Source organism: Dendrobates tinctorius, unplaced genomic scaffold, assembly GCF_039654945.1.
Source record: "Dendrobates tinctorius isolate UK_male_01 unplaced genomic scaffold, ASM3965494v1 ptg000062l, whole genome shotgun sequence".
NCBI lineage: Eukaryota > Metazoa > Chordata > Amphibia > Anura > Dendrobatidae > Dendrobates > Dendrobates tinctorius.
In genome coordinates this window covers 23,427,069-23,452,357 of record NW_027361730.1, presented here as the reverse complement: position 1 = coordinate 23,452,357, position 25,289 = coordinate 23,427,069, and the positions used below count along the sequence as shown (strand labels likewise).

General features: G+C 44.8%; 1 protein-coding gene across 5 annotated transcripts in view; it reads right to left on the bottom strand.

The window, feature by feature from the left end:
• Window positions 1–25,289, bottom strand: part of HERC1 (HECT and RLD domain containing E3 ubiquitin protein ligase family member 1) — a 341,682-nt gene that overhangs the window by 31,029 nt on the left and 285,364 nt on the right. For all 5 annotated transcript variants that reach the window (XM_073579381.1, XM_073579383.1, XM_073579385.1 and 2 more), the window contains exons 54-63: window positions 23,666–23,778; window positions 23,295–23,492; window positions 21,085–21,215; window positions 20,806–21,005; window positions 19,438–19,549; window positions 15,579–15,725; window positions 15,335–15,436; window positions 11,333–11,506; window positions 10,783–11,076; window positions 311–376 (exon numbers count right to left, since the gene is read on the bottom strand). In XM_073579381.1, coding sequence (XP_073435482.1) covers window positions 311–376; window positions 10,783–11,076; window positions 11,333–11,506; window positions 15,335–15,436; window positions 15,579–15,725; window positions 19,438–19,549; window positions 20,806–21,005; window positions 21,085–21,215; window positions 23,295–23,492; window positions 23,666–23,778 — 1,537 coding nt within the window. The remainder of the gene's footprint in view (window positions 1–310; window positions 377–10,782; window positions 11,077–11,332; window positions 11,507–15,334; window positions 15,437–15,578; window positions 15,726–19,437; window positions 19,550–20,805; window positions 21,006–21,084; window positions 21,216–23,294; window positions 23,493–23,665; window positions 23,779–25,289) is intronic.

Genomic DNA, 25,289 nt, shown 5'->3' with positions numbered 1-25,289 from the left:
ACCTTCTTTGTTCTGTCAGATGAAAAAATAAGGGATTAGAAAATAATGAACCTGTTCCCTCAAAACATTTACACGGTTTTCGTAGCATGCAGGAAATTCTGCAGACTGGGCACACGTTTTCCTTCTGCATATTATCAACCATTATCAGGTTTGCAGGAAAGTGCCATATCCTAATAAAAATAAAGCTGAGTATACTAAACTATTAATACTGAAATTAAACACAAAATAAATAAATGTTATAATGCCTAAACTACATTTTTTCCTATACGCCGTCATCTTCTTTTTCACGCTTTAAACTTGGTTAACTCACCTCTGGCTTGGAGATGGCCCATGACATAATTTGTTCATCTGTCCCACTGATCCACTTGCTGTTATCCTGTGGACGGAATAATACATGTGAACAAATGAGTTAAAGGGAATAAATGGTGTACAATCTTTGTGAATAATATATGAAAACATTGAGATTTTCTGCAGTAACACTCTTTGATAAACACACTGACCGCACAGCAACATTTATCGGAATGTGTTGGGTAAAAAGTACACACAGAAACCCATACATTATTGTGCAAAAGTGTAAAGCAGGCGTGGAAAAAATGCTTCAAAGGAAGAATAATGCTATCCCAAATATAAGCGCTAAAAGTTTATTTTTACCAATTGACCAAATGCAAAGTAGAAAAAAAAATCTAGATAAAAATAGGATTTTTGGTTGTGTACCGTAAATCTGTTTCTCGGAGTCTTCATTGGGGGACACAGGAACCATGGGTATATGCTGCTGTCACTAGGAGGTTGACACTATGCCCTGAAAAAAATGTTAACTCCGCCTCCGCAGTATACACCCCTACGACCGGCTGTACGACAAACAGTTAGTGAGAAAGCAGTAGGAGAAATCATATAAGCCAATCAAATACTCATAACAAGTAATATAAACATGGGAGAGTGCTGTATCCCCCAATGAAGACTCAGAGAAACAGATTTTATGGTAAGCAACCAAAAATCCTTTTTTCTCTATCGCTTCATTGGGGGACACAGGAACCTTGGGATGTCCTAAAGCAGTCCCTGGGGAGGGAGAAAACAAACTTCATTCAGGTCGGAGAGCTCACCACTGCCGCCTGCAAAATTCTTCTGCCTAGGCTGGCGTCCGCTGAAGCATAGGTGTGGACATTATAGAACCTTGAAAAGGTATGAACGGACGACCAGGTAGCCGCCTTGCACAGTTGTATGGCTGATGACCTGTGGTGCACCGCCCAGGAGGCGCCCACCGCCCGGGTAGAGTGAGCCTTCACCCCAGCAGGAGGCACCTTGCGCTTAACCCGGAAGGCCTCCAGAATTGTTATTCTGATTCAGCGGGCGAATGTAGCCTTAGAGACCAGCAGGCCTCTTCTCACAACATTAGGAATTACAAAGAGCAAGTCTGTCTTCCTGAAAGGTGCAGTCCTAGCCAGATAGACCCTTATCGCCCTGACCAGGTCGAAGTTATTAAAAAAACACTCCAGAGGAGGACTTGGAACGGGCCAGAAAGAAGGATTATATCCTCGTTCAGGTGAAAGGCGGACTCCACCTTGGGAAGGAAGGAAGGGGAGGCTGCAAATCAACCTTGTCTTGGTGAATAATCAAAAAGGGAGGGCGACATGAAAGAGCCACTAGCTCTGAAACACGTCTAATAGAGGTGATGGCTACAAGAAATACCACCTTCCAGGACAAGAAGGACAAAAGGACAAGGAAACTTCCCGGAGAGGTTCAAAGGGGGGATTTGTCAAAGCTTCCAGGACCAGTTTAAGATCCCAGGGGGCCACTGGAGACCTGTATGGAGGGGCTGTATGTGCCACCACTTGAAGAAAGGTTTTAACCTGCAGAAGGGAAGCTAAATTCTTCTGAAAAAGAATAGAGAGAGCGGATACTTGGCCTTTTATGGAACGCAGGGCAAGACCAGCATTAACCCTGCCTGAAGAAAGGCTACGACAGATGGTAAGGAACAGGACATACAGTAGGTGTGATGTGATTAGATTCACACCAGCTAAAGTAAGCATTCCAGGTTCGATTATAGACCCTGGAAGAAGATGGCTTCCTAGCCTGGATCATCGTGCTAATGACTCGGTCCAAAAATCCGGCCGCTCTCAGTATCATGGTTTCAATGGCCATGCCATCAAATTGAGCAACCAAGAATTTGGGTGGTAGAACGGCCCCTGAGCCAAAAGATCTGGTCTATCGGGGAGCCTCCAGGGGGCGTCTGCGAGAAGATTGATTACATCTGTGAACCAGGCCCTCCCCTGGGCCAATACGGAGCGATCAGTATGACCGGAACCCCTTCCACCTTGATGATCTTCACCAATCTGGGAAGGAGAGGAAGGGGAGGGAACAGGTACAGGAGCCTGAACTGTGACCAAGAAATGGCCAGAGCGTCGACCCCTACTGCAAGAGGATCGCGGCACCTGGAGACAAACTGTTGGACCTTTCTGTTCTGCCGAGACACCAGAAGGTCCACATCCGGGGTCCCCTATAGAAGACAGATCTGACGAAATACCTCCTGATGTAAGGACGATTCCCCTGCCGCGAGCCCCTCCCGGCTGAGAAAGTCGGCGGCCTTGTTGTCTATGCCAGGGATGTGAACTGCCAATATTGCTGGAATCAATGCTTCTGCCCAGATTTTGGATACCTCAGCCAGTGCCTGGGAGCTCCGGGTCCCCCCCCTGGTTGGTTGATGTATGCCACTGCTGTGACATTATCCTTTTGAATCCGGACCGTCTGGTCCTTGAGGAGTCCTTCCCAAAGAAGGAGGGATAGGAGGATTGTCCTCAGCTCGGGAACGTTGATCGACAGCGAAGATTCTCGAGTCGACCGATGTCCCTGGACCTTCAAGTGACGGAATACAGCCCCCCAGCCTAGGAGGCTGGCATCCGGAGTTATCACCTACCAGTTGACGGGAAGAAAAGCCCGACCCAGATGAACAAGAGGGGAGGTTGGCCACCACCTGAGGGACTGCTTGGCCTGAAAAGAAGGGCAAAAAGGGAGATGCAGTGAAAGGATGGACCTGTCCCACTGAAGGAGGATGTCTCTCTGAAGTATCCTGGAACGGATCAGGACAAAGGAGATTGCTTCTGAGGCTGCTACCATCCTCCCCAGGACCCTCATGGCCGAACGAAAAGACAGAAGTCGGGATTCTAGCAGCAAGAGAATTCCCTGCTGGAGAGTTGTCTTTTTCCCTTTGGGAAGAAAAACCCTTGACTGACTGGTGTCAAATAACATGCCTAAGAACTCTAGGCATTGCGTTGGCATAAGGCAGGATTTTTCCCTGTTGATAAGCCAACCAAACCGGGACAGAGTGTCGAGGACCACGGATGTATTTTCCTGGATCTGGGCGAAGGACGGCGCTTTGATGAGAATATAGTCGAGATACGGGACTAGCACTATGCTCTTGACCCTTAAAATAGCTACCAGTGCTGCCATAATCTTTATAAAATCTCTGGGGGCTGTTGCCAGCCCAAATGGTAGGGCCACAAACTGGAAATGATCCTGCTGGATAGCGAAGCACAGGAATTTCTGATGTCCAGGAAAAATAGGAACGTGCAGGTAGGCATCCCGAATGTCTATGGAGCACAGGAATTACTGATCCTCCATAGAAGCAATCACTGAACGAATTGACTCCATCCTGAAGTGACGCAGGCGAACCCATTTGTTTGGCATCTTGAGATCTAGTATCGGCCAAACTGAGCCATCCTTTTTTGGTATCACGAACAGGTTTGAGTAAAAACCTGTGAAACGCTCTTATTCGGGAACGGGGATGATTACTCCTGAGAAGAGGGAGTCGATGGCTGCAAAAAAAAAAACGAAGCCAGGATAAAGTGTCTCTTGGCGGTTGGGATACGAATAAACGGTCTCGTGGAAGCAAGATGAAGTCTATTCTGCATCCTGTGGATACCACCTCTCTTACCCAAGCATCTTCTATCGATCTTAGCCAAATGTCTCTGAAGAAGAGAAGACGACCTTCCTAGCTTGGGAAGAAAGCTGGGAACCCTGCAAGCGCAAGGCTGAAAAGGATCTACCTGGCCCCGTCCTGGTAGATCTGCTGTGGGAACGCTATGAAGGGGTGGCTCGAAAAGACACTTTCTTTTTATCCTTAGGCGCCTGCGGACTCTACGAGCCCTGGGCATAAGAGTGTCGTTGGGGTACGATGAAAGGAACTAAAGGGTTGGACCTTTCGTTTCAAGGGGTATCGGCGAGACTTGGACTGAGGGAGAAGGGAGCTTGTGCCCCCGGTTGCGTCTTTAAAGGGAATCGGTCACCTATTTTTTCGTATATAAGATGCGGCCACCGCCATCAGGGGCTTACCTACAGCATTCTGTAATACTGTAGATAAGCCCCCGATGTATCCTGAAAGAGAAGAAAAACGAGTTATATTATACTCACCCAAGGGCGGTCCAGGTCCGATGGGTGTCGTGGTCCGGTGCCTCCCATCTTCTAGCGATGACGTCCTCCTTTTTGCTTACTGTCGCGGCTCCGACGCAGGCGCCGGACCTCTCTGACCTTTCCTGGCACCTGTGCACTGCAGTACTCTGCTCTGCCCTCAACAGGGCAGAGCAGTATGCCTGCATTGGAGCCGCGACGGGAAGCAAAGAAGAGGACGTCATCGCTAGAAGATGGGAGACGCCGGACCAGACTGCGACACCCATCAGACCCGGACCACCCCTGGGTGAGTATAATTTAACTTGTTTTTCTTCTCTTTCAGGTTACATCGGGGGGGCTTATCTACAGCATTACAGAATGCTGTAGGTAAGCCCCTGATGGCGGTGGCCGCATCTTATATACGAAAAAATAGGTGACAGATTCCCTTTAATGATTTGGTCCAACATTGGACCAAAGAGGCAGGAGCCCTGAAAAGGAAGACCAGTCAGGGATTTTTTTTGAGGATAAATCAGCCTGCCAGGCCTTTAGCCAGACCGTCCACCGGACAGCTACCATGTTACAGGACACTTGAGCTGCGCAAGAAGCAGCGTCCAAGGCCGCTGATACCATATACTGTACCTCCCTGTCTGTGAGATCTGGTCCACGAGATCTGCTAGTTCTGTCGGAGGAGCACCGGCCAAAATGCCCTGTCTAAGCTATTTGGCCCACTCTAACAGATTTAGCCACCCAAGCAGAGGAAAAGGCCGAACACAATATCGCGGTCGTTGCTTCTATGGCAGATTTTGTCAAGTATTCCACCATCCTGTCATTAGGATCCCTAAGGGCTGCCCCACTTGCAAGTAGAAGGACTGTACTGGTTGATAGTCTCGACACTGGCGGATCCAACGATGGTGAGGCAGTCCAGTTGGCGGTGAGTTCCAGAGGGAAGGGATATAGGATCCCAAACCAGCTTCCTCTCTGAAACCTCCTGGTCGGGTTCTCCCTCTCTCTGGCCAATGCTTCCTCAAAATCTCTGTGGGAAGCGAAGACTTTGGAGGGGGACTTATGCCGCTTAAACGAAAACGCCTGATCATCGGGTTTCGATGCAGAGTCCTTAATGTTAAAGGTCTCATTGAAAGCGGCAATGAGGCCCTGAACCATATCCTTGATGTCCTGGGATTGCTCTGACCTGTACCCCGAACCCTCCTCTGAGTGTGTCTCTGATAACACCTCGTCTGATTACGAAGAGGATCGGGACGAGGCAGACTGCAAGGCAAACTCTGGCTGTGAGATGGAGCAAGAAGAGGACTTGGGCTGGTGGTCCTGTCTGAACCTTTTATGGCCTTTAGAAGACCCAAAAAAGGACTCCTTCGGCGTGCCAGAAGCCACTGGAGTCTCAAGTGGCAATTTGTCGAGTAACGTTACCAAGGTCTGTGATACCTTGATAAGCTCGGCCACGCATTTAGACAAGGAAGAGGCCCAACCTGGGCAAGGAATCTCACTGTCCCCTGAGGCAAAGGATGCCTCCTGGGCGGCAGGCAAGGCAGCTTCATCAGGCTCCTGGGATAATGCAGGGGTTCTGGCAGGGAAGGCAGTGGGGCTTCTCCTGCTTTCCTGCGTAGGTGATACAGTGGGTTTACTACAGTACAGGCACAGAGGGGAGGACTAACCAGAAGGAAGACTGCCATTACATGAGGTACATACAAAATATTTAACCATGGCAGCCGACGAAGATGAAGAGGAACGAGACCGCTCTCCCTTGGGCATACTGACTGACCCACTAACTGATGCTGGCCGTCAGGGGTTAAAGAGTGGTGTGGAGAAAGTAACTGCTGTAGTGCAGCAACTCACGGTACTAGTGTCCCCGATACCGCCGCCAGGAAGACCAGCCGAGTCTCGCTTCGGAGAAGGCACCGCCAACACGGGAAGAGAGAGGAGAGACATGGACAGCATGTGGCGCTGTCCAGAAGCTTTCATATAGAAACCGGAAGCCGGTGGGTGGAACAGGCTCCAGGACTCCTGGAGTCCCAAGATGGCGCCGGTCCCAGAAGACGACGTTAGGGGGCTGAGCCTATCCAGGAAGTGCTTTTGCTCGAGACACGCTGGGTACCTGCTGCTGGGCGCGCGCGCTGGGCCCGGCGTGACCCCTGGGTCCAGCGCCGCCGCCTGGGAAAAGGAAGAGGGGGACATCGCCGGAAAGCGGCACTTCGGGGTTTGCAGGAAGGAAGCGCTGTGCTCTGCATGGAGCCAGGATCTCTGGTGCCCCTACCACGGGTGCTTCTTCCTCCCACCTGTGGCTTAAAAATAAAAAGGAGCAAAAAATTAAAAATGCAAAATTCAGAATGCACAATGTAAAATGCTGCAGTCCCTTGCCTCCTGTATACCCTACGAAAGGGAGCAGTTTTTACCTGGAAGAAAAGATTGCTGTCCTAAATCTTTTCTACAGGGTGTCTCCCTCAATCATCAGGCTCTGGTGGGCGAATGATGGGAGACGGAGGTCAGGACCGTGTCCGATCACCTAAACACGGTTCCATGTTAGGGGTTAAGGTCCTGCCTATGGGAACTATGAGGATACGGGGTGGCAGTACACACCGTACTCATAGTCCTTGCGAGAGAATACAGTAGTAATAGATCTACTCTGTATCCCTACAATGGTTATCTGAAAAGGAACGACGCACATTGAGGTAGACATGGGTCTGGTAAGAGACCCTGTCCACCTCCTGCTGACGCTAAGCAAAACTGATTGTCCTACAGCCAGTCGGAGGGGTGTATACTGTGGAGGCGGAGTTAACTTTTTTCACGGCACAGTGTCAACCTCCTAGTGGGAGTAGCACACACCCATGATTCCTGTGTCCCGCCAATGAAGCGATAGAAAAATCAACATTTGGTGTGACCACTCTTTACTTTGAAACCAGGTAAACTTGTACAAAGTCAGGGATTTTGTAGGATCATAGTGAAGTGCATGAGTAACCAAAATATACAGATGATTATTATTTACATATCTACGTTAAAACAGTCAACAGAAGCAACTGTGAAGCCGTTTTAAAAGTGGGTGAGGTTGTGGAAGTCAAATTCATGTCACATTTCATACACCATGGTAAGACTGATAGTTATAATGCATCAGCAAGGTATCTCCTAGGCAAAGACTAGGATTTCAAGATGTGCTTTGCAAGCGCTTTTGAAGAAGCACTAGGTCAACTCTGAGGGCTGTAGAAGCAGTGGTGGAACATGAAAACTTAGTGCAACAAAAGAAAACTTAGTGCAACAAAAGAAAGACACATCATGCTTATTTCCCTTTGAAATCAGAAGATGTCCAGAAGTGCTATCAGCTCAGAACGGGTAGCAACAAGTGAGACCCAACTACAACCATCTGCTATTTAAAGAAGTCTGGCCAGGAGGAGGTCTTTAAACAACCAAGCCATTTTGTAGGGTAATGACCAGGCCTTAATTTTGAAATCAGACCACTGTCACTTTATGTGCTTATAATTCTGGAACGCTTCAACGGATCCCGCTGATTCTGACACTGTATTTTCGTGACATATTGTATTTCACGTTAGTGGTAAAATTTCTTCGATATAACTTGCATTTATTTATGAAAAAAACAGAAATATGGCGAAAATGTTTAAAATTTTGCAATTTTCAAACTTTTAATAATTTTTATGCCCTTAAACCAGAGAGATATGTCACAAAAATAGTTAATAAATAACATTTCCCACATGTCTACTTTACATCAGCACAATTTTGGAACCAAAATTTTTTTTGTTAGGAAGTTATAAGGGTTAAAAGTTGACCAGCGATTTCTCATTTTTACAACAAAATTTACAAAACCATTTCTTTTAGGGACCACCTCACATTTGAAGTCACTTTGCGGGGTAAATATGACAGAAAATACCCAAAAGTGACACCATTCTAAAAACTGCACCCCTCAAGGTGTTTAAAACCACATTCAAGAAGTTTATTAACCCTTTAAGTACTTCACAAGAATTGAAGCAATGTGGAAGGAAAATTTTAACATTTAACTTTTTTATCCCCAAATTTTTCTTTGGACACAATTTTTTTTATTTTGTCAAGGGTTTCAGGAGAAGACGAATCACAATATTTGTTGTGCAATTTCTCCTGAGTACACCGATACCCCATGTGTGGAGGAAGACCAATCTTTAGGCGCAGGGCAGTGGTCAGAAGGGAAGGAGCATCATTTGAGATTTTGAATGTCAAATTGGCTGGAATCGAGAGCGGACGCCATGTCGCGTTTGGAGAGGCCCTGATGTACCTAAACAGCGGAAACCCCCATAAGTGACCCCATTTTGGAAACTAGACCCCCAAGGAACTCATCTAAATGTATGGTGAGCACTTTGAACCCCCAAGGGCTTCACAGAAGGTTATAATGTAGAGCGGTAAAATTAAAAAATCATATTTTTTCCACTCAGGATTCCAAAAGTTGTTGTAAAATTTGTCCTGAGTACGATTAAATATAATCCACCTGTGTGTAATCAAGTCTCAGTATAAATGCACCTGATCTGTGATAGTCTCAGGGTTCTGTTTGAAGCACAGAGCATCATGAAGACCAAGGAACACAACAGGCAGGTCCGTGATACTGTTCTGGAGAAGTTTAAAGCCGGATTTGGATACAAAATGATTTCCAAAACTTTAAACATCCCAAGGAGCACTATGTAAGCGATCATATTGAAATAGGAGTTTCATACCACTGCAAATCTAACAAGACACGGCCGTCCCTCTAAACTTTCATCTCAAACAAGGAGAAGACTAATCAGAGATGAAGCCAAGAGGCCCATGATCACTCTGGATGAACTGCAGAGATCTACAGCTGAGGTGGGACAGTCTGTGCATAGGACAACAATCAGTCGAACACTGCACAAATCTGGCCTTTATGGAAGAGTGGCAAGAAGAATGTCATTTCTCAAAGATATCCATAAAAAGTTTTGTTTAAAGTTTGCAACAAGCCACCTGGGAAGACACACCAAACATGTGGAAGAACGTGCTCTGGTCACGACATGTTTGGCATAAAGGCGACACAGCTCATCACCCTGAACACACCATCACCACTGTCAAATATGGTGGTGGCAGCATCATGGTTTGGGCCTGTTTTTCTTCAGCAGGGACAGGGAAGATGGTTAGAATTGATGGGAAGATGGATGGAGCCAAATACAGGACCATTCTTGAAGAAAACTCGTTGGAGTCTGCAAAAGACCTGAGACTGGGACGGAGCTTTGTCTTCCAACAAGACAAGAATCCCAAGCATAAAGCAAAATCTACAATGGAATGGTGCACAAATAAACGTATCCAGGTGTTAGAATGGCCAAGTCAAAGTCCAGACCTAAATCCAATCAAGAATCTGTGGAAAGAGCTGAACACTGCTGTTCACAAACGATCTCCATCAAACCTCACTGAGCTCGAGGTGTTTACCGAGGAAGAATGGGCAAGAATTTCAGTCTCTCGATGTACAAAACTGATAGAGACATACCCCATGGCGCAACAAAGTATTAAGTTAAAGGGGCCGAATAATATTGCACACCCCACTTTTCAGTTTTTGAATTTCAACAAAAATTTAAAATAACCTATAAATTTCTTTCAACTTTACAATTGTGTCCCGCTTGTTGTTGATTCTTCACCAAAAATTTACATTGGGTATCTTTATGTTTGAAGCATGAAATGTGGGAAAAGGTTGAAAAGTTCCAGGGGGCCGAATATTTTCGCAAGGCACTGTATCTTCACTTTGAAGAAAAACAAGGTATTCTGAAGTGATGATATGGCCCTCACAGAGTCATGATCTCAACATCAAAACTATCTGGGATTACATGAGGATTGTACAAATCTACATTCACAGAAGATCTGAGGCTAGTTCTCCAAGATGTTAGGAACAACCTCCATGTAGAGTGCTTTCAAAAACTGTGTGTACCTTAAAGAAATGCAAACATCAACAAGTCTGCAGCATGTGAGCATACAGAAAGGGTGTGCACTATTCTCACGTATGCGTTTAATATGATACTTCTGATGGACTAACTATGATTTAGTCCTTAGCAGAATATAAGTACATAGTTATATCGGTTGAAAAAAATAAACAGGACCTTCAAGTTCAACCTTCCTCAACCAATTATATATTCTCTATTGCTAGATTATTTATAACCTACAATGTCACTTGTTGTGAGTAAAACATCCAACCCTTTTTACATGCTACTTTAGTGTCAGCCATAGCTATTTCTTGCCGCAGAGCATTCCACAGTGTGACTGCGCTAACTGTAAAGAACCTTTTTCCTATTTAGAAGCTGACATGACGAGAAAAAAAAAAATGTTGATCTAGTGTACAAACATGTTTTTGTGAAAATCAACATTTTAATAGGACAGCAAAGCAATATCTACTGATTCACATAGTATCTTTCATACCATTAAATGTCTAAGTTCTTCCTCTGGAACTGGTTCCAAATCAGGGACAGCAAAGGATTCTGGAAACTGTGCTCCCCTAGCCAGTGCTTCAGCAGCTTTAATGGTGGTAGAAAAACATTCAAGCCAGGCCCATTCTGCAGGGTTCCATGAGGCCGGCTCTGGTGGAGCTAGGCGGTGGTGTGGAGGGATAGGCGGATTGCACAGAAGTTGGTCCAAATTTAGTCCCACGGCCAGTGATGCCAGGCACTGCATATAGGGGCTATGCACCAATTGATCTCCGCACACAACATGGGGCTACACAAGGAGTTTCCAAACAAAAAAGATAAAAACAAAAGATTAATATGTAACTGCATTGATAACAGATCTAATAATTTCCGTGTTTATCACAGTTGTAATAATTACAGCATTTTTCCATACAAAGTCAATTAGATCCAATATTTAGTCTATCAAGATCAGCTGAGACCGCTATGTAGGGTTTAGGAGAGATACCTTTAAAACTAAGAGACGTGTATGGTAAAGAGAGGTAGGTTTTACAGTATGGGTACAATACCTTCTCATAGGCATACTGTTCCTGGAGCATGATTGGAAGGCGCTCCAAGAAGGTTTGCATACACGGTGCTATGTTTAGTCCTGCTATCCCTTGGTGCTTCAATGCTGTTCTGCAGGTTGCCAAAACATGATTGGAGGACATCCACTCCGGTGTGCAATTTACCACCAGGACATCCTGCATAATAAAACACAGACCCCGATTCTTGCATGTTCAGAGAAAGTTTTTCCAAAGATCCTATAAAATGTTTTCAGAAGCATGCCTTACTAAAGTGTGAGCGAACGTGGAGGACTGACCAGCAGAAATCTGATGACTGTAAAGGCTTCTGTAGAGCAGTTCAGTAACAGAAGCAGGGAAGCATCTTACTTCTGATGTTCAAGAGCAAGGTTTTTTTAAATATGCGGTTTTATTTTTTAGATTTCTTTTTAAATCAGATAATTTTTTATTGTTTAAAAATTAACAGATACAAATAAAACAAAATTATCAATCCCTATACTCCCGGTCATACATACATTTCCTAAATATACAATATTTTACACAAGATACATACAATGGAAACATGACTAGCATAAATCACAAAATTCACAAAGGGAAAGATTAGGTACCACTAAATTTGTTGGAACAACATTAAAAAGGTAACTCACTATAACCACTTAAAAGGGAATCTGTCAGCATGTTTTTGCTAGCTCATCTGAGAGCAGCCTGATGTAGGCAATGAGAGGCTGAATCCAACGATGTATCACTTCGATTTAGCAATGAAGCAGAGCTGAGGAAGCTACCCCCGCCCACACCAGGCTCTGTATATACAATGTCCACAGCCAGTGAGCTCCTAACACAGGAGGGGGCGTGTCGGACTAGCATGCATTCCCTGATGTGTCCCAGCAATAAGATCCTGTTGCTAAAATAATCATTGCAAACAAACAAACCCACAAAAAACTTGATGAGAGCCATTGCTGAAATCGGTGTTTTAACCCCTACCTAATGCTGTCTTCAGATTACATAGAAAAAAAAAACCTGATGACAGATTCCCTTTAAAGGGAATCGGTCACCTACCCTTTGGCGGGCGATGAAAACGAGGTCGGTCCGGTCCGATGGGCGGTGTTCCTGATGTGTGCCGCCTCCCCATCCTTCCCCACCGTCCGCAGGTTATTGCTGAATTGGAGTAGGTGTACGCCATTTTTTGCGTGTGCGCTAAGCATTCATAGCTAGCACACGCGCAGTATGCTTTGCCCAACTGCGGGCAAAGCCGAAAAGCCGGACTGCGCATGCGCTGGTTAACTAAGCCCCGGAAGTATTTTGCTGTGTTCCGGGGCTTAGTTAACCGGCGCATGCGCAGTCCAGCTTTTCAGCTTTGCCCGTAGTTGGGCAAAGCATACTGCGCTAGCTATGAATGCTTAGCACACCCACAAAAAATGGCGTACACCTACTCCAATTCAGCAATAACCTGCGGACGGCGGGCAAGGATGGGGAGGCGGCACACATCAGGAACACCGCCCATCGGACCGACCTCGTTTTCATCGCCCGCCAAAGGGTAGGTGACAGATTCCCTTTAAGAGATAAGATGTTCATGGTATGCCCTCCATGTGTCCCATATCCCATATCGCCTCAAATTTAGTCAAAGTTTTGCGTTTTCTACACCCCCCCCCTTTCAATCTAATAGATAAGTTTATTTTATTTGTCCCGGGGCTGAAAGAATTGGCAGTTGAATGAATCCACTAGGAAGCAATAAGCTTTCTGGCCTGATAGAGGATATGTTTTAGGGAACTTCTCTTGTTTTCATCCTCCGTTATCTTGTCTACATGGCCCAAGACACACACCAAAGGATCCAGTATAGTTTCATTAATTTTTATTTTATTTTTAACCACAGCATTCAAATTTCTTTGTTTATTTTCCCCTTCCAACTTCAATAAAATAGCAACCTTCTGTTTTTAATATTTCTATTATATAGATAAGTAGTCCATCCAGGAACTAAAAGATTAGATATACTTCAAAATCTGACAGCACTCCACAAATCTCCAAAACAAAAACAGACTTTATTAGTCCACAAATTAGCCAACGTTTTGATTTAAAGGGGTTGTCCGGGCTTTTCACATAATCTCAGTACAGATCTGGGCTGCAGAATTATGACAATAAGTAATTTACTTTCTGTCACTAGTTTGCACGGTTTTCTAGATATTCTGAATAGAACGTCCAAGGGGGGGGGGTGTGTTATGGCATTGAAATGAGAACTAGTCGTAACCTCCTACTCTACTCCAAACATGCCCATAGCTACAGGCCCTCTCCGTCCACATGAAGCAGCCCTCATCACACAGTAACGAATTCGTCCCCTCCAGCAGCCTCACTGCAGAGAGCTGCTCCTCCCCCAGACACACACTGAATAGTGATCTATGGAAAGTGAACCTAGTGAGGAGGGAAAATCGTCCTGTATTCTGGGCCACTCCATTATTACAATACATAACTCATTATCAGTAATTCCTTCCCTCACTGTCCCAGGCTGCTGGCAGCAGTGAGAACAGACTGTGTGATGGCCAGTGATGGGGGTCTGCAGCTTCTAATCTGCACAGGGGATGGCAGTCACTGATGTAATCTGTTCTGTGACAAAGCCTCTGCTGTGTGAATGAGACAGCTCTGTGTCACTGATGTCTTCACACATCAGCCGATTTGGTGCAGTGTATGTGCGAAGCTCGACCAAGCTCCCAGCAAGCTCCAGTGACCAGCACCACCCACTGCCCACTCATTGGCTGGCAGTAAACTGCACCAGCACTCATCTTTATCAGCATTGGAAAGAACACAGCAGTGATCCTGTATTTGAAAGCAGCACAATATATATATACATACATACACCCCCCAACACTTTACACTGTTACAGCTGCTGATTGGACAGGCTGCTCCCATCAGCATTTGTGTCATTAGAGACACAGTGCTTACACATACACTGCACCAAATCTGCTGCTGTGTGAAGACATCAGTGACACAGAGCTGTCTCATTCACACAGCAGAGGCTTTGTCACACAACAGATTACATCAGTGACTGCCATCCCCTGTGCAGATTAGAAGCTGCAGACCCCCATCACTGGCCATCACACAATCTGTTCTCACTGCTGCCAGCAACCTGGGACAGTGAGGGAAAGAATTACTGATGAGTTATGTATTGTAATCATGGAGTGGCCCAGAATACAGGACGATTTTCCCTCCACCTCACTGGTTTCACTTTCCATAGATCACTGTTCAGTGTGTGTCTGGGGGAGGAGCAGCTGGGTGGTCTGCTCTATGCAGTGAGGCTGCTGGAGGGGAAGAATTCGTTACTGTGTGATGAGGGCTTCTTCATGTGGATGGGGAGGGCCTGTTGCTATGGAGGGTGGGATTGTTGCTATAGAGGGCAAGTTTGGAGCAGAGTAGGAGGTTATGACTAGTTCTCATTTCAATGCCATAACACCCCCCCCATGGACGTTCTGTTCAGAATATCTAGAAAACCGTGCAAACTAGTGACAAAGTAAATTACTTATTGTCATAATTCTGCAGCTCAGATATGTACTGAGATTATGTGAAAAGCCCGCACAACCCCTTTAATCAAGTCTTTTTCAAGCTCATTGTTTGTTTTTTTTCTGGAGCCCTGTCTGAATTTGGAATATATCTATAGAGGTCAATGAGTTGTTATCCGAAGACATGCAATTTGATTTAAGTTATGTTTGGTGCCGCTTTAATTCTCTTACTAAAGAATACGATACTTGGATGTATGAGGCCATACCCGACCTGTCTGTGATTATTAGGTTATGTTCACATTTTGCATTTTTGCAGTGTTTTTTAATCGACCAAAAACCAGAGTGGTAGCAGGAAAAAATATACATATAATGCACGTGCTTTTTCAGCACCTTTACCTCCCACTACATATTTGATTCTGTATGTATGTCTCTTGTTCTGTGTATGATTGTATTTTAGAAAATGGGAGAAAAGTGTGTTTAATTAAAATTGATCTGGTTTATTGAAAAAGAATAAGATACTTACCTTTGAACGATTGGAACAGGCAGCTACTCCCACATCAGAAATCCAAGCTGTGGTGGTAACTGCTCCAGAACCAGTTACAACAGATTGCAAAATGGAACCATCCTTCCAAACAAAAGACAAGAGGATTTATATAGGGAGAATCTTGTACATTACTGCAATGTGCGAAGGGATTCTAATATTATATATGTGAAAAGCATAAAGGGTACAAAATACTTTATTTTCTACAAAGCTTATTTAGTCTTACCCTTAAAGACCAAATATTCAATAGGCCACCAAGTCCTCCAGACACCAAGGCCAGGCCATCATGGCTGAAAGCTACAGTACGCACAGGAGTAATGTGACCTTTTAACTTGTAAGCACAGCGGATATCTGCAGGCTTTCTGCAAAACTCCTAACATGGAAGAGAACAAGGGGGTATCACTGGAAACAATGCTGGAAATTCACGACTTTATTACCCAGTAATTTATCACTTGCTGTATGGCAGCCATTAATGTGTAGACTTTAGATCTTGCACAATATACCCCAAAAAGGGTCAATTGCAAACTCTATTGAATTTTTTTAAGGCAGTAAAGGAATGACATGAAATCACTGTATAAACTCATATTATTATGAAGTCTAACATAACAGCAAAATAAGTAATGAATAAGAGGAATGCTGGCCTTGTTAGAAGAGGCAACAGATGCAAGCAGTACAATATAGAAATGTATATAATAAACTTTCACCCTGATTTCATTACTGTTGACTTCAGGCCCCTGGTACATTCATTGTGTTTATTTTCATAGGCTAAACCAAATCTGACCGAAACAGCTGATAGGATGAAAACAGTGTGCCATGGGCTGCACCATGCCCTCGCCCGCTGCCCAATGTCACCTCTAGCCACATCCTCAGGATACAGACAGCGGTGAATACATTTGGTGGAGGACAGAGCCGCAGGCTCCTTCTTTCAACAATCAGCGTGTGCAACAGCAGACGTGTCTGCTGTACAGAGAATTAAGGGGGTTTTACACTAAGCGATATCGCTAGCAATATCGCTAAAACGTCATTGGTTTTGTGACGTTATAGTGATATTGCTAGCGATATCGCTATATGTGATACTTACCAACGACCGGCTCCCCCGCTGTCCATCGCTGATCGCGCGAGAATGTCCGGCTCCATTTCTCGTCGTCAGCTTCCTGCTGAGACTTCCTGCTGTGACGACGAGCGGGAGGACGTCAGGATCGCTGTGTGTGAAAGGTGAGTATCGTGCGCTGCGTCGCTGCTGCATCGCTGTGAGATCTTTCTGTAAGAAAGCTCACTAGCGACTATTTAGCGATGCACCAGCGATCCTGACCGGGTCATATCGTGGTCGGGATCGCTGGTGCATCGCTAAATGTAAAAGGGCCTTTAGTGTACCAGAGACTGGAGCAGAGCATCAAAGGAACGGGGGCGAGGTATGTGTTGGTTTTCAGATGTGCATGGGATGTTCAAATGTAGATAACAGGCTATGGCTATGTGGGGGCTCCAATTGTATTTAGGATTGATTCTATATGGGGGCTCCAGCTATATTTAGAAGGCTATGTGTGGACTTATAAGGGCTGTATGAGGGCTTATCTTGTATATAGGGGCTATGTGGGGACTCATACTGTATGTGAGAGGCTATAAGGGGACTCATCCTGTATATATGGGGTTATGAGTTGGCTCAATGTATAAAGGAGGTTATGTGGGGGCTCACACTTTATATAGAGACCATGTGGGCCTCATTCTGTATATAGAAGGTTATGTGGGGTCTCATATAGAAGGCTGTGTGGGGACTCATACTATATAGAGGGGGGCTGTGTGCATTCTCATAGGCTATATGGGGGATGTCAGCATACCATATTTTTCGGATTATAAGACGCACTTTTGTTCCCCAAAATTTGGGGGAAAAGTGGGGGGTGCGTATTATAATCCCAATGTGTGCTGTAGAGGAGGGGGGGCGGCTCTGGAGAGGTGTCAGCGGGCTGGGGTGGGCTGGCTGCGGGCTGCAGAGACAGCAGGTGGTCAGTGCTCCCGCTCATTAGGCTCATGTAATACTCACTGCACCAGCTGTCCAACACCTCGGTGCTGAAGCCGCGCCAAGTTGGTGGACAGGGGAGCAGCACATACTGCATGTGCCTGCACTCTCCCCCCCTGCCCCTTCACTATAGTCACCATCTGATGATGGTTCCGTGCTCCCAGCTCTCCCCTGCCTCTTCCCGTGTCTGTGCCAATAGGACCTGCGGTCACGTAACTCCCAGTGTGCAGCACTGCGGTCATGTGATGGAAGGTCCTGCAGGTACAATGAGATGCCTGTATGAGCAGCTCATGGATGTCAGCACAGACACAGGATGCGCCGTGGGGGAGCTGGGAGCACGGAGCAATCATCGGAAGGCGAGTTAACTGTTATTTTATCATGTGCGTGCAAGCAGATCAGGGGGGCATATCCAGGATGTGATGGGGGGGGCCATGTGCGTGCCAGCAGCACAGGGGGGCATATCCAGGATGTGATGGGGGGGGGCATGTGCGTGCCAGCAGCACATGGGGGCATATCCAGGATGGGATGGGGGGGCCAAGTGCGTGCCAGCAGCACAGGGGGGCATATCCAGGATGTGATGTGGGGGCCATGTGCGTGCCAGCAGCACAGGGTGGCATATCCAGGATGGGATGTGGGGGCCATGTGCGTGCCAGCAGCAGAGGGGGGCATATCCAGGATGGGATGTGGGGGCCATGTGCGTGCCAGCAGCACAGGGTGGCATATCCAGGATGGGATGTGGGGGCCATGTGCGTGCCAGCAGCACAGGGTGGCATATCCAGGATGGGATGTGGGGGCCATGTGCGTGCCAGCAGCACAGGGGGGCATATCCAGGATGGGATGTGGGGGCCATGTGCGTGCCAGCAGCACAGGGGGGCATATCCAGGATGGGATGTGGGGGCCATGTGCGTGCCAGCAGCACAGGGGGGCATATCCAGGATGGGATTGGGGGGGCCATGTGCGTGCCAGCAGCACAGGGGGGCATATCCAGGATGGGGTGGGGGGGTCATGTGCGTGCCAGCAGCACAGGGGGGCATATCCAGGATGGGGTGGGGGGGGTCATGTGCGTGCCAGCAGCACAGGGGGCATATCCAGGATGGGATGTGGGGGCCATGTACGTGTAAGCAGCACAGGGTGGCATATCCAGGATGGGATGTGGGGGCCATGTGCGTGCCAGCAGCACAGGGGGGCATATCCAGGATGGGATGTGGGGGCCATGTGCGTGCCAGCAGCACAAGGGGGCATATCCAGGATGGGATTGGGGGGGCCATGTGCGTGCCAGCAGCACAGGGGGGCATATCCAGGATGGGGTGGGGGGGGGTCATGTGCGTGCCAGCAGCACAGGGGGGCATATCCAGGATGGGGTGGGGGGGGGGGGTCATGTGCGTGCCAGCAGCACAGGGGGCATATCCAGGATGGGATGGGGGAGCCAGGTGCATGCCAGCAGCACAGGGGGGCAATGTGCTAGCAGCACAGGGGGGCAATGTGCCAGCAGCACAGGGGGGCAATGTGCCAGCAGCACAGGGGGGCAATGTGCCAGCAGCACAGGGGGGCAATGTGCCAGCAGCACAGGGGGGCAATGTGCCAGCAGCACAGGGGGGCAATGTGCCAGCAGCACAGGGGGGCAATGTGCCAGGATGGGGGTTTAGTAGATACCAGGATGAAGGACATATATATGATTTGTAAGACGGACCCCCATTTAACATTAAAAAAACTCTCTTTTTCTTCAACAAACTTGGGGGTGCATCTTATAATCCGGTGCGTCTTATAAAGCGAAAACTACGGTACTTAATTCTGTTCAATATTAAGGGATATTAATATAAAATAATAATTAGAATTGTAATTAATATGATAATATTAATATTGGGCAGAATTAATTTCAGCTTATTGGTTAGGCCCTCGTCAACAGTCACAGATTCTCATGTGGCCCCTCTGGAAAATCAATTGCCCACCCCTAAAAGTAAAGTGCTGAAATTAAGGTGTAGATTTCTAGGCACATTGCTTGCCAGCATCCAGGGATTTATGTGATCGTTCTGTATAGAATAGTGACAAACCAATTATTCTAATCACTGACCTTGCTAGACGATTGCTCCTTCCATTCTTCTGTTGTTGTTGACCTGCACTGAAATGTATCCAGAGTGGTCTCCGGAATGGTCCATACACACACCAGACCACTCTGGCATCCACTGCAAGAAGAAGCACTCAATTAACTGTTCAGTAACCAAATATAAAGTAAAAAAATGGTTTCAACGACTGATCATGTAAAAAAAAGTAGCAGTAAATCAGTCACAATGTACTACAGCTCCCACTCGCCTCTGCTCTATTCTGTATTTACATCTGCTATTATTCTCGGTTCCCATGCAGTATTAAAAGACATGGACACCTATGAGGGCACTATATTACTAAAATGCAGGTATAACTGGATAAAATGGAGTTTTGCAATAAGGTTTAATAAAAAAATCTAATAGTTTAGCTTCTAAGCCATTATCTATCAAAGTACATAGCTGGCTGCAGAATGAGAATGGAGAATTGGTCAGTGAGCTCCTCTGACAGCTAGTTCGCCTATCCTTGAACTTTGATGTGGTCATATAGATCAGAATATCAAAGAAATTAGCAGAGACACAACATTTTTTGTGAATCACAAAATGACTCATAGTCCATGTAGTAGACTAGCACCATCCTTCAAAGGATTTTCTTACCATTACAAATGAGCGCACATCAGCAGAATATGCCATCATTATCCAATACTGGTAGAAGTCTGGTCATAGGGACCTGGAGAACTCCTTGATGCTAAAAAAAAAAAAAATATACAACGACCCATACGCCGCCATTCTTGACCTAGCATATTTTGGGCACTAAAAATGTTTACTTGAATGCGGTAAAGTTTGGAATTGTGACAAAAAATACAGATGATTGTATTCCGAAAATCCGAGGCATTAGTGTCTTCTTTCTTCAGGAAAAACTTCGCTTTTATTTCATTCTTAGAAATTCACAGCAACGTTTCAGCTGCATCTGTCATTTATCAAGGCCACAGCTGTATTTTATCTCGCTCTCTTTTTTTTTCTTTTAAAGCTTGACTATGGCTGGGTGTGCCAACACATTACTATGTATTTCTAAGGATGAACTAAAATCCGGGAAGAGATAAGAGACTGGTGCTTCAGATATTTGGAAAGTAATTGGCTTCTTGGGAAACTGAACCAAGGAAGCACAGAAACTCACTTCTAATGTATCAGATTTCGCTATAATTGTGCAGATACTTTACTAAACTGGGAAAATGCCTTTAAATCAGTCACAGAAACACCAACACAAAGCTTTCCAGGCTGCTCACACATCGAACCAAAGTGAGGAATCAGAAAGCAGCATAAATGCTCAAAAACAAAACAAATGAAAGTACAACGCACAACAGGCAGATGCCACTGCAATCAATCGGAGGGATACTTACGTTGCTAGCATGAGCTGTGGGCTGTCAGTTTTTCCTACTAATCCACACCAGGCTACAGTGTTAACGTAGGATGGATGTGTCAGAAAGTAGAGTGTTTTCCAGCTGCCATCTACGATCCCCCACAACTTTACAGTGTCTTCTTTAGCACAGGTAAGCAACATCTGGCCAGTTGGATCCCATTTCAAGTTAACAAACATTTCCTAGAAGATGCATGCCATTTTAGATTCTGGATTCGATGCCTCAGTCATCCTGCACGCAATCCTTGAGAACTACAGTTACCTTATGTGCATCAATGAGAACCACAACTCCTTTGTCATCTGGTTCTTTGTTTCCAATCAGTAACTTCCCATCAGCGTATCCAACGGCAAATGGACGTTCTTCACTAAACCAAGCGATGCAGGTGACAGCCACTACAAACAGCAAAAAGAAAAACACTTGGAACTCGGGAGAGTAAGAGGAATAACTAAAGCCACAAATGAAAATGCTCATAGAACAAAAAAAAAAAACACAAAACCAAGCGTAAAGGTGAACTCCACTCTGAGCAACATTTTACAATATTTCTCAGATTAAGCCTTAACAGCCAAGGAGCTGATTATATAGGAATAGTACATACTGGGAAGTCATATCTTAGCTCACCGTGTAGAGGAGAAGATAAAAATAATCTACCAACTGCAAACATTTTTTTTTTTTTTTTAAAGTATACATTAATTTGGTCTGGACTAAGAGTTAATAGCTTGAAATGTGTAGAACTAGTGCATTCTCCCTTTCTCCTTGTGGTTTTATTTTTATCCCTGGTTTTAAATAAATGTGATATTTTAATAAATACTTTTTTTTTATTTTATTTTTTTTTAAATATTTTTTTTGCAGATGCTGGATTTTTTCCTCTCCTCTCCATGGCTCCCATCGCCCAAGAACCGGCCTGAAGTTTTCCTTGCACAACACCCATATCCATGGATCTCCTATACCGGTGAGCGGATGATGGTTTCTCTTCATTTTGTCTCCATGTATAGAGCGGGCTCAGGAGCCGAGTCCACATCAAACACCGCAGATGCCAGCTGTAATACCCTTAAGACATCTCCAGGTAACATCAACGACCTGAAATCACCCGATCACCAGTGCATGCGCACGTCAGTTACCACTGGCCTTGCTACACAATCTCATAGCGGTTGGGAGTCTTCTAAAGGGCTTATAGCTGCCACCTTTATATTGTCTATATATACTGCAATACAGTTGTATTGTGGTATACAGAACAAGTGCCCAAACAAAAAAAAAAGTCTGGTATCGCCATAACTTACTGATCTGGAGAATTAAGTTACAAGGTAACTTTCTAGCAAATTGTATGGTAAATTAATTCTTTAAAACTAAAAATCATCCCACAAAAAATAAAGTTCTAATATGGCTATGTTGATAGAAAAATAAAGTTATGGCTCTTGGATGAAGGAGGAAAAATGGAATTGGGCATACCCCTTTCATGACATGTACCATACATTTACGGGGCAAGTCGGAGGCAGGTGTCAGAATTGCATTTTTTTCACAATTTCTCCCCAACTGGATTTTTTCCCCTGTTTTCCAGTACCATATGTGGTAAAATGAATGGTGTCATTCAAAATTACAATTCGTCCAGCAAAAAAAAAAGCCATTGTAATGTCTATGAGGACAGAAAAATAAAAACAAAAGTTATGGCTCTGGAAAGAAGGTAAAGTAAAAAACAAAAACGCAAAAATGGAAATTGGCCGCATCGTGAAAGGGTTAAATAACCTGGTACCAAAACAATGACAGAAGGGTTTTAGTTATTCAAATTTTATTTAGATGTCCGCATTAAACATTTGGGGAAAAAAATAAGGTGAAATTTGCTTGAACATCCCTTCTGGTTTTGTAGCTGTTCTCTGGGCTGCTCATAGGCACATTTCAAAGTTATCCCCTCTAAGATAATTTACTGTTCACCGGGGGCGTCTGACCACTGGTGTCTCCACAGATGCTGATAATTGCGTCTTGAATATAGTAGAGGTATGAATGCTCAACCTCTATTCATCATCTATGGGACTGTTGGAGAAAGCAGAGTATAGTACAGGGACCTGTTGAAGTGCATTGTGCACGAAACGGCTGTCGTCCGTCTTTTTGCATTTCTCCCGTGCCATTGCCTATGCTTTATTAATATGAAATAAAGTGAATCATTTCAAGAGAACGGTGAGTGCCATCCTGCTGTCTTTTTCTACCATGATATTTCATGTTTTTTCTTCACATGGATAGAGCACCCGTTCAGCAAGGGTTACAGGTGTCACACTGATAGCGGTTATAAGTGACTTTGCGGGTATTTCTTTCTCAGGGACAGTGCCGGATGTTTCTTTTTTCTTTGACTGACTATTGTTGAACTCCATGGAATAGCTGGTAGATTCAGACACAATTCGTAGGATCCATCAATGAAAATGTTACACTTGTGGTCAAAAATACATCTTCCTCTTATGAATGATATCTAACAGGACACAAACCTTTTCTATAATAATGCTCCAATTCCAAACGCCGTATACTAGTTGCCTCTGTCACCTCAATGAGACCCAAGGAACCATCCATTCGACCAACCAACAAAGACTCTGGCATGTCTCCTGGCCATGCACCTCCTGGACAATGTTCAGCCCACGCGATGGAGGAGATCCAATGAGGCTGAATATCCACAAGGCCTTTTCCTCCTGTTAGACAAAAAAATACCTTAAAATATCTGTAGATCACAAAACAAGCAAATCGGCGAATAGTGGTAGGCATGCCAATATGTGACTAGAGGACTAGCTGAATACTATATGCAATAATTCACAAAACATTACTGTACTAACTATAGGCTACGAGAGGGTGCACAGGTAGGTACCATTGAGTTGCCAGATGTTGATAGTTTTTTCAAGAGCTCCAGCCAGATATCGTCCGCTAACACTCCAGCACACAGGAGATAGAGCAGGGTCTGCTTCTTCTGGGGATCCCTCACTGATGACAGGAGAGAAGAAGAAAAAAATTTATTGAATAAGTGAAGCCATGAATAAAAGGCTGAAGTGGAAAAGATTAAGAACAAGCATGAATCTGCATACTGGGATATGTGGAGGAAATTGAAATAGTTAATAGTGCAAAGCTTGCTATAGCCAGACTACTATATGTAGCAAGGAAGCTGATTGCGAGGAACTGGATCAGGAAAGAACCACCTTCTGGGAGAGAGTTTGTGAAACAGGTGTCTTGTATCATCCGGCTGGAGGAAAGGATATATGCTAAAAGAGGCAATTCTAAAACCTATGAGAGGTTGTGGAATCCCTGGTTACAATACGGTACAGTTAACTGATGGGAATGTGCTATATTTTACAAATGCTGGTGTTGTGGATAGACCATTAATACCCGGACATAGGAACATTTCTGTTTTGTATGGTTTGATTGACAATATGGGTAAAAAGGATGACTAATGGTAAATTACGGTATAAGAGAAATCTTATGGAGAAAAGAGTTATATAAGCTGTCTACATGGGGGGGGGGGGGGAACAGGGATGTTCAATTTGTAAATCTTTTGTTTGTGGAAGATTTACTGTATATTCTGTATTTTGAATTCTGATTAATAAAAATCTATTTGATGAAAAAAAAAAAAAGAACAAGCATGAAGGCAGTAAGAAATAGTAGACGTCCTCTATTTCTTCACCCCTTATGGACTAGGCAATTTTTTGTGTTTGTGCTTAAGTTTTTTTTCCCTCTCCTTCTACGAACAGACATGACTATTTTTCTATAGACACAGTCATATGATGGCTTGTGTTTTTTTGCTAAGAGACAAGTTGTAGTTTTGAAGGACACCATATATTTTATCTTATCATTGTACTGGAAAACAAGAAATGAAAATTCCAAGTAGGGTGAAATCGTGAAGAAAACAGCAATTCTACAATTGTTTTGCTTTCACTGTGGGGTAAAAATGACCTGGCAATATCATTCTCAAGGTCAGTACTGTTACAATGATACCAAGTGTATAATTATATATATATATATATATATATATATATATATATATATATATATATATATATATATATATATATAGAGAGAGAGAGAGAGAGAGAGAGATATATTTATTGGTTAAAAAAAAATCTGAAATTTGTGGAAAAAAATAAAATTAAAATAGAGGGATTTTTGGTACTCACCGTAAAATCTCACTTTCTTGGAGCCTTCATTGGGGGACACAGGTTACCATGGGTGTATGCTGCTGTCGCTAGGAGGCTGACACTATGCATATAAGAAAGTTAGCTCCTCCCCAGCAGTATACACCTACTGACAGGCCCAAATTACCTCAGTTGGTGCAAAAGCAGTAGTAGGAGCAACTATAAGAACTCCCCTTATGTACCAACCAAACAACGGCACAATGGCCAACACGTGACAACATTAAGGGATGGTGCTGTGTCCCCCAATGAAGACTCCAGGAAAGAGATTTTACGGTAAGTACCAAAAATCCCTTTCTTTCTCGCTTCATT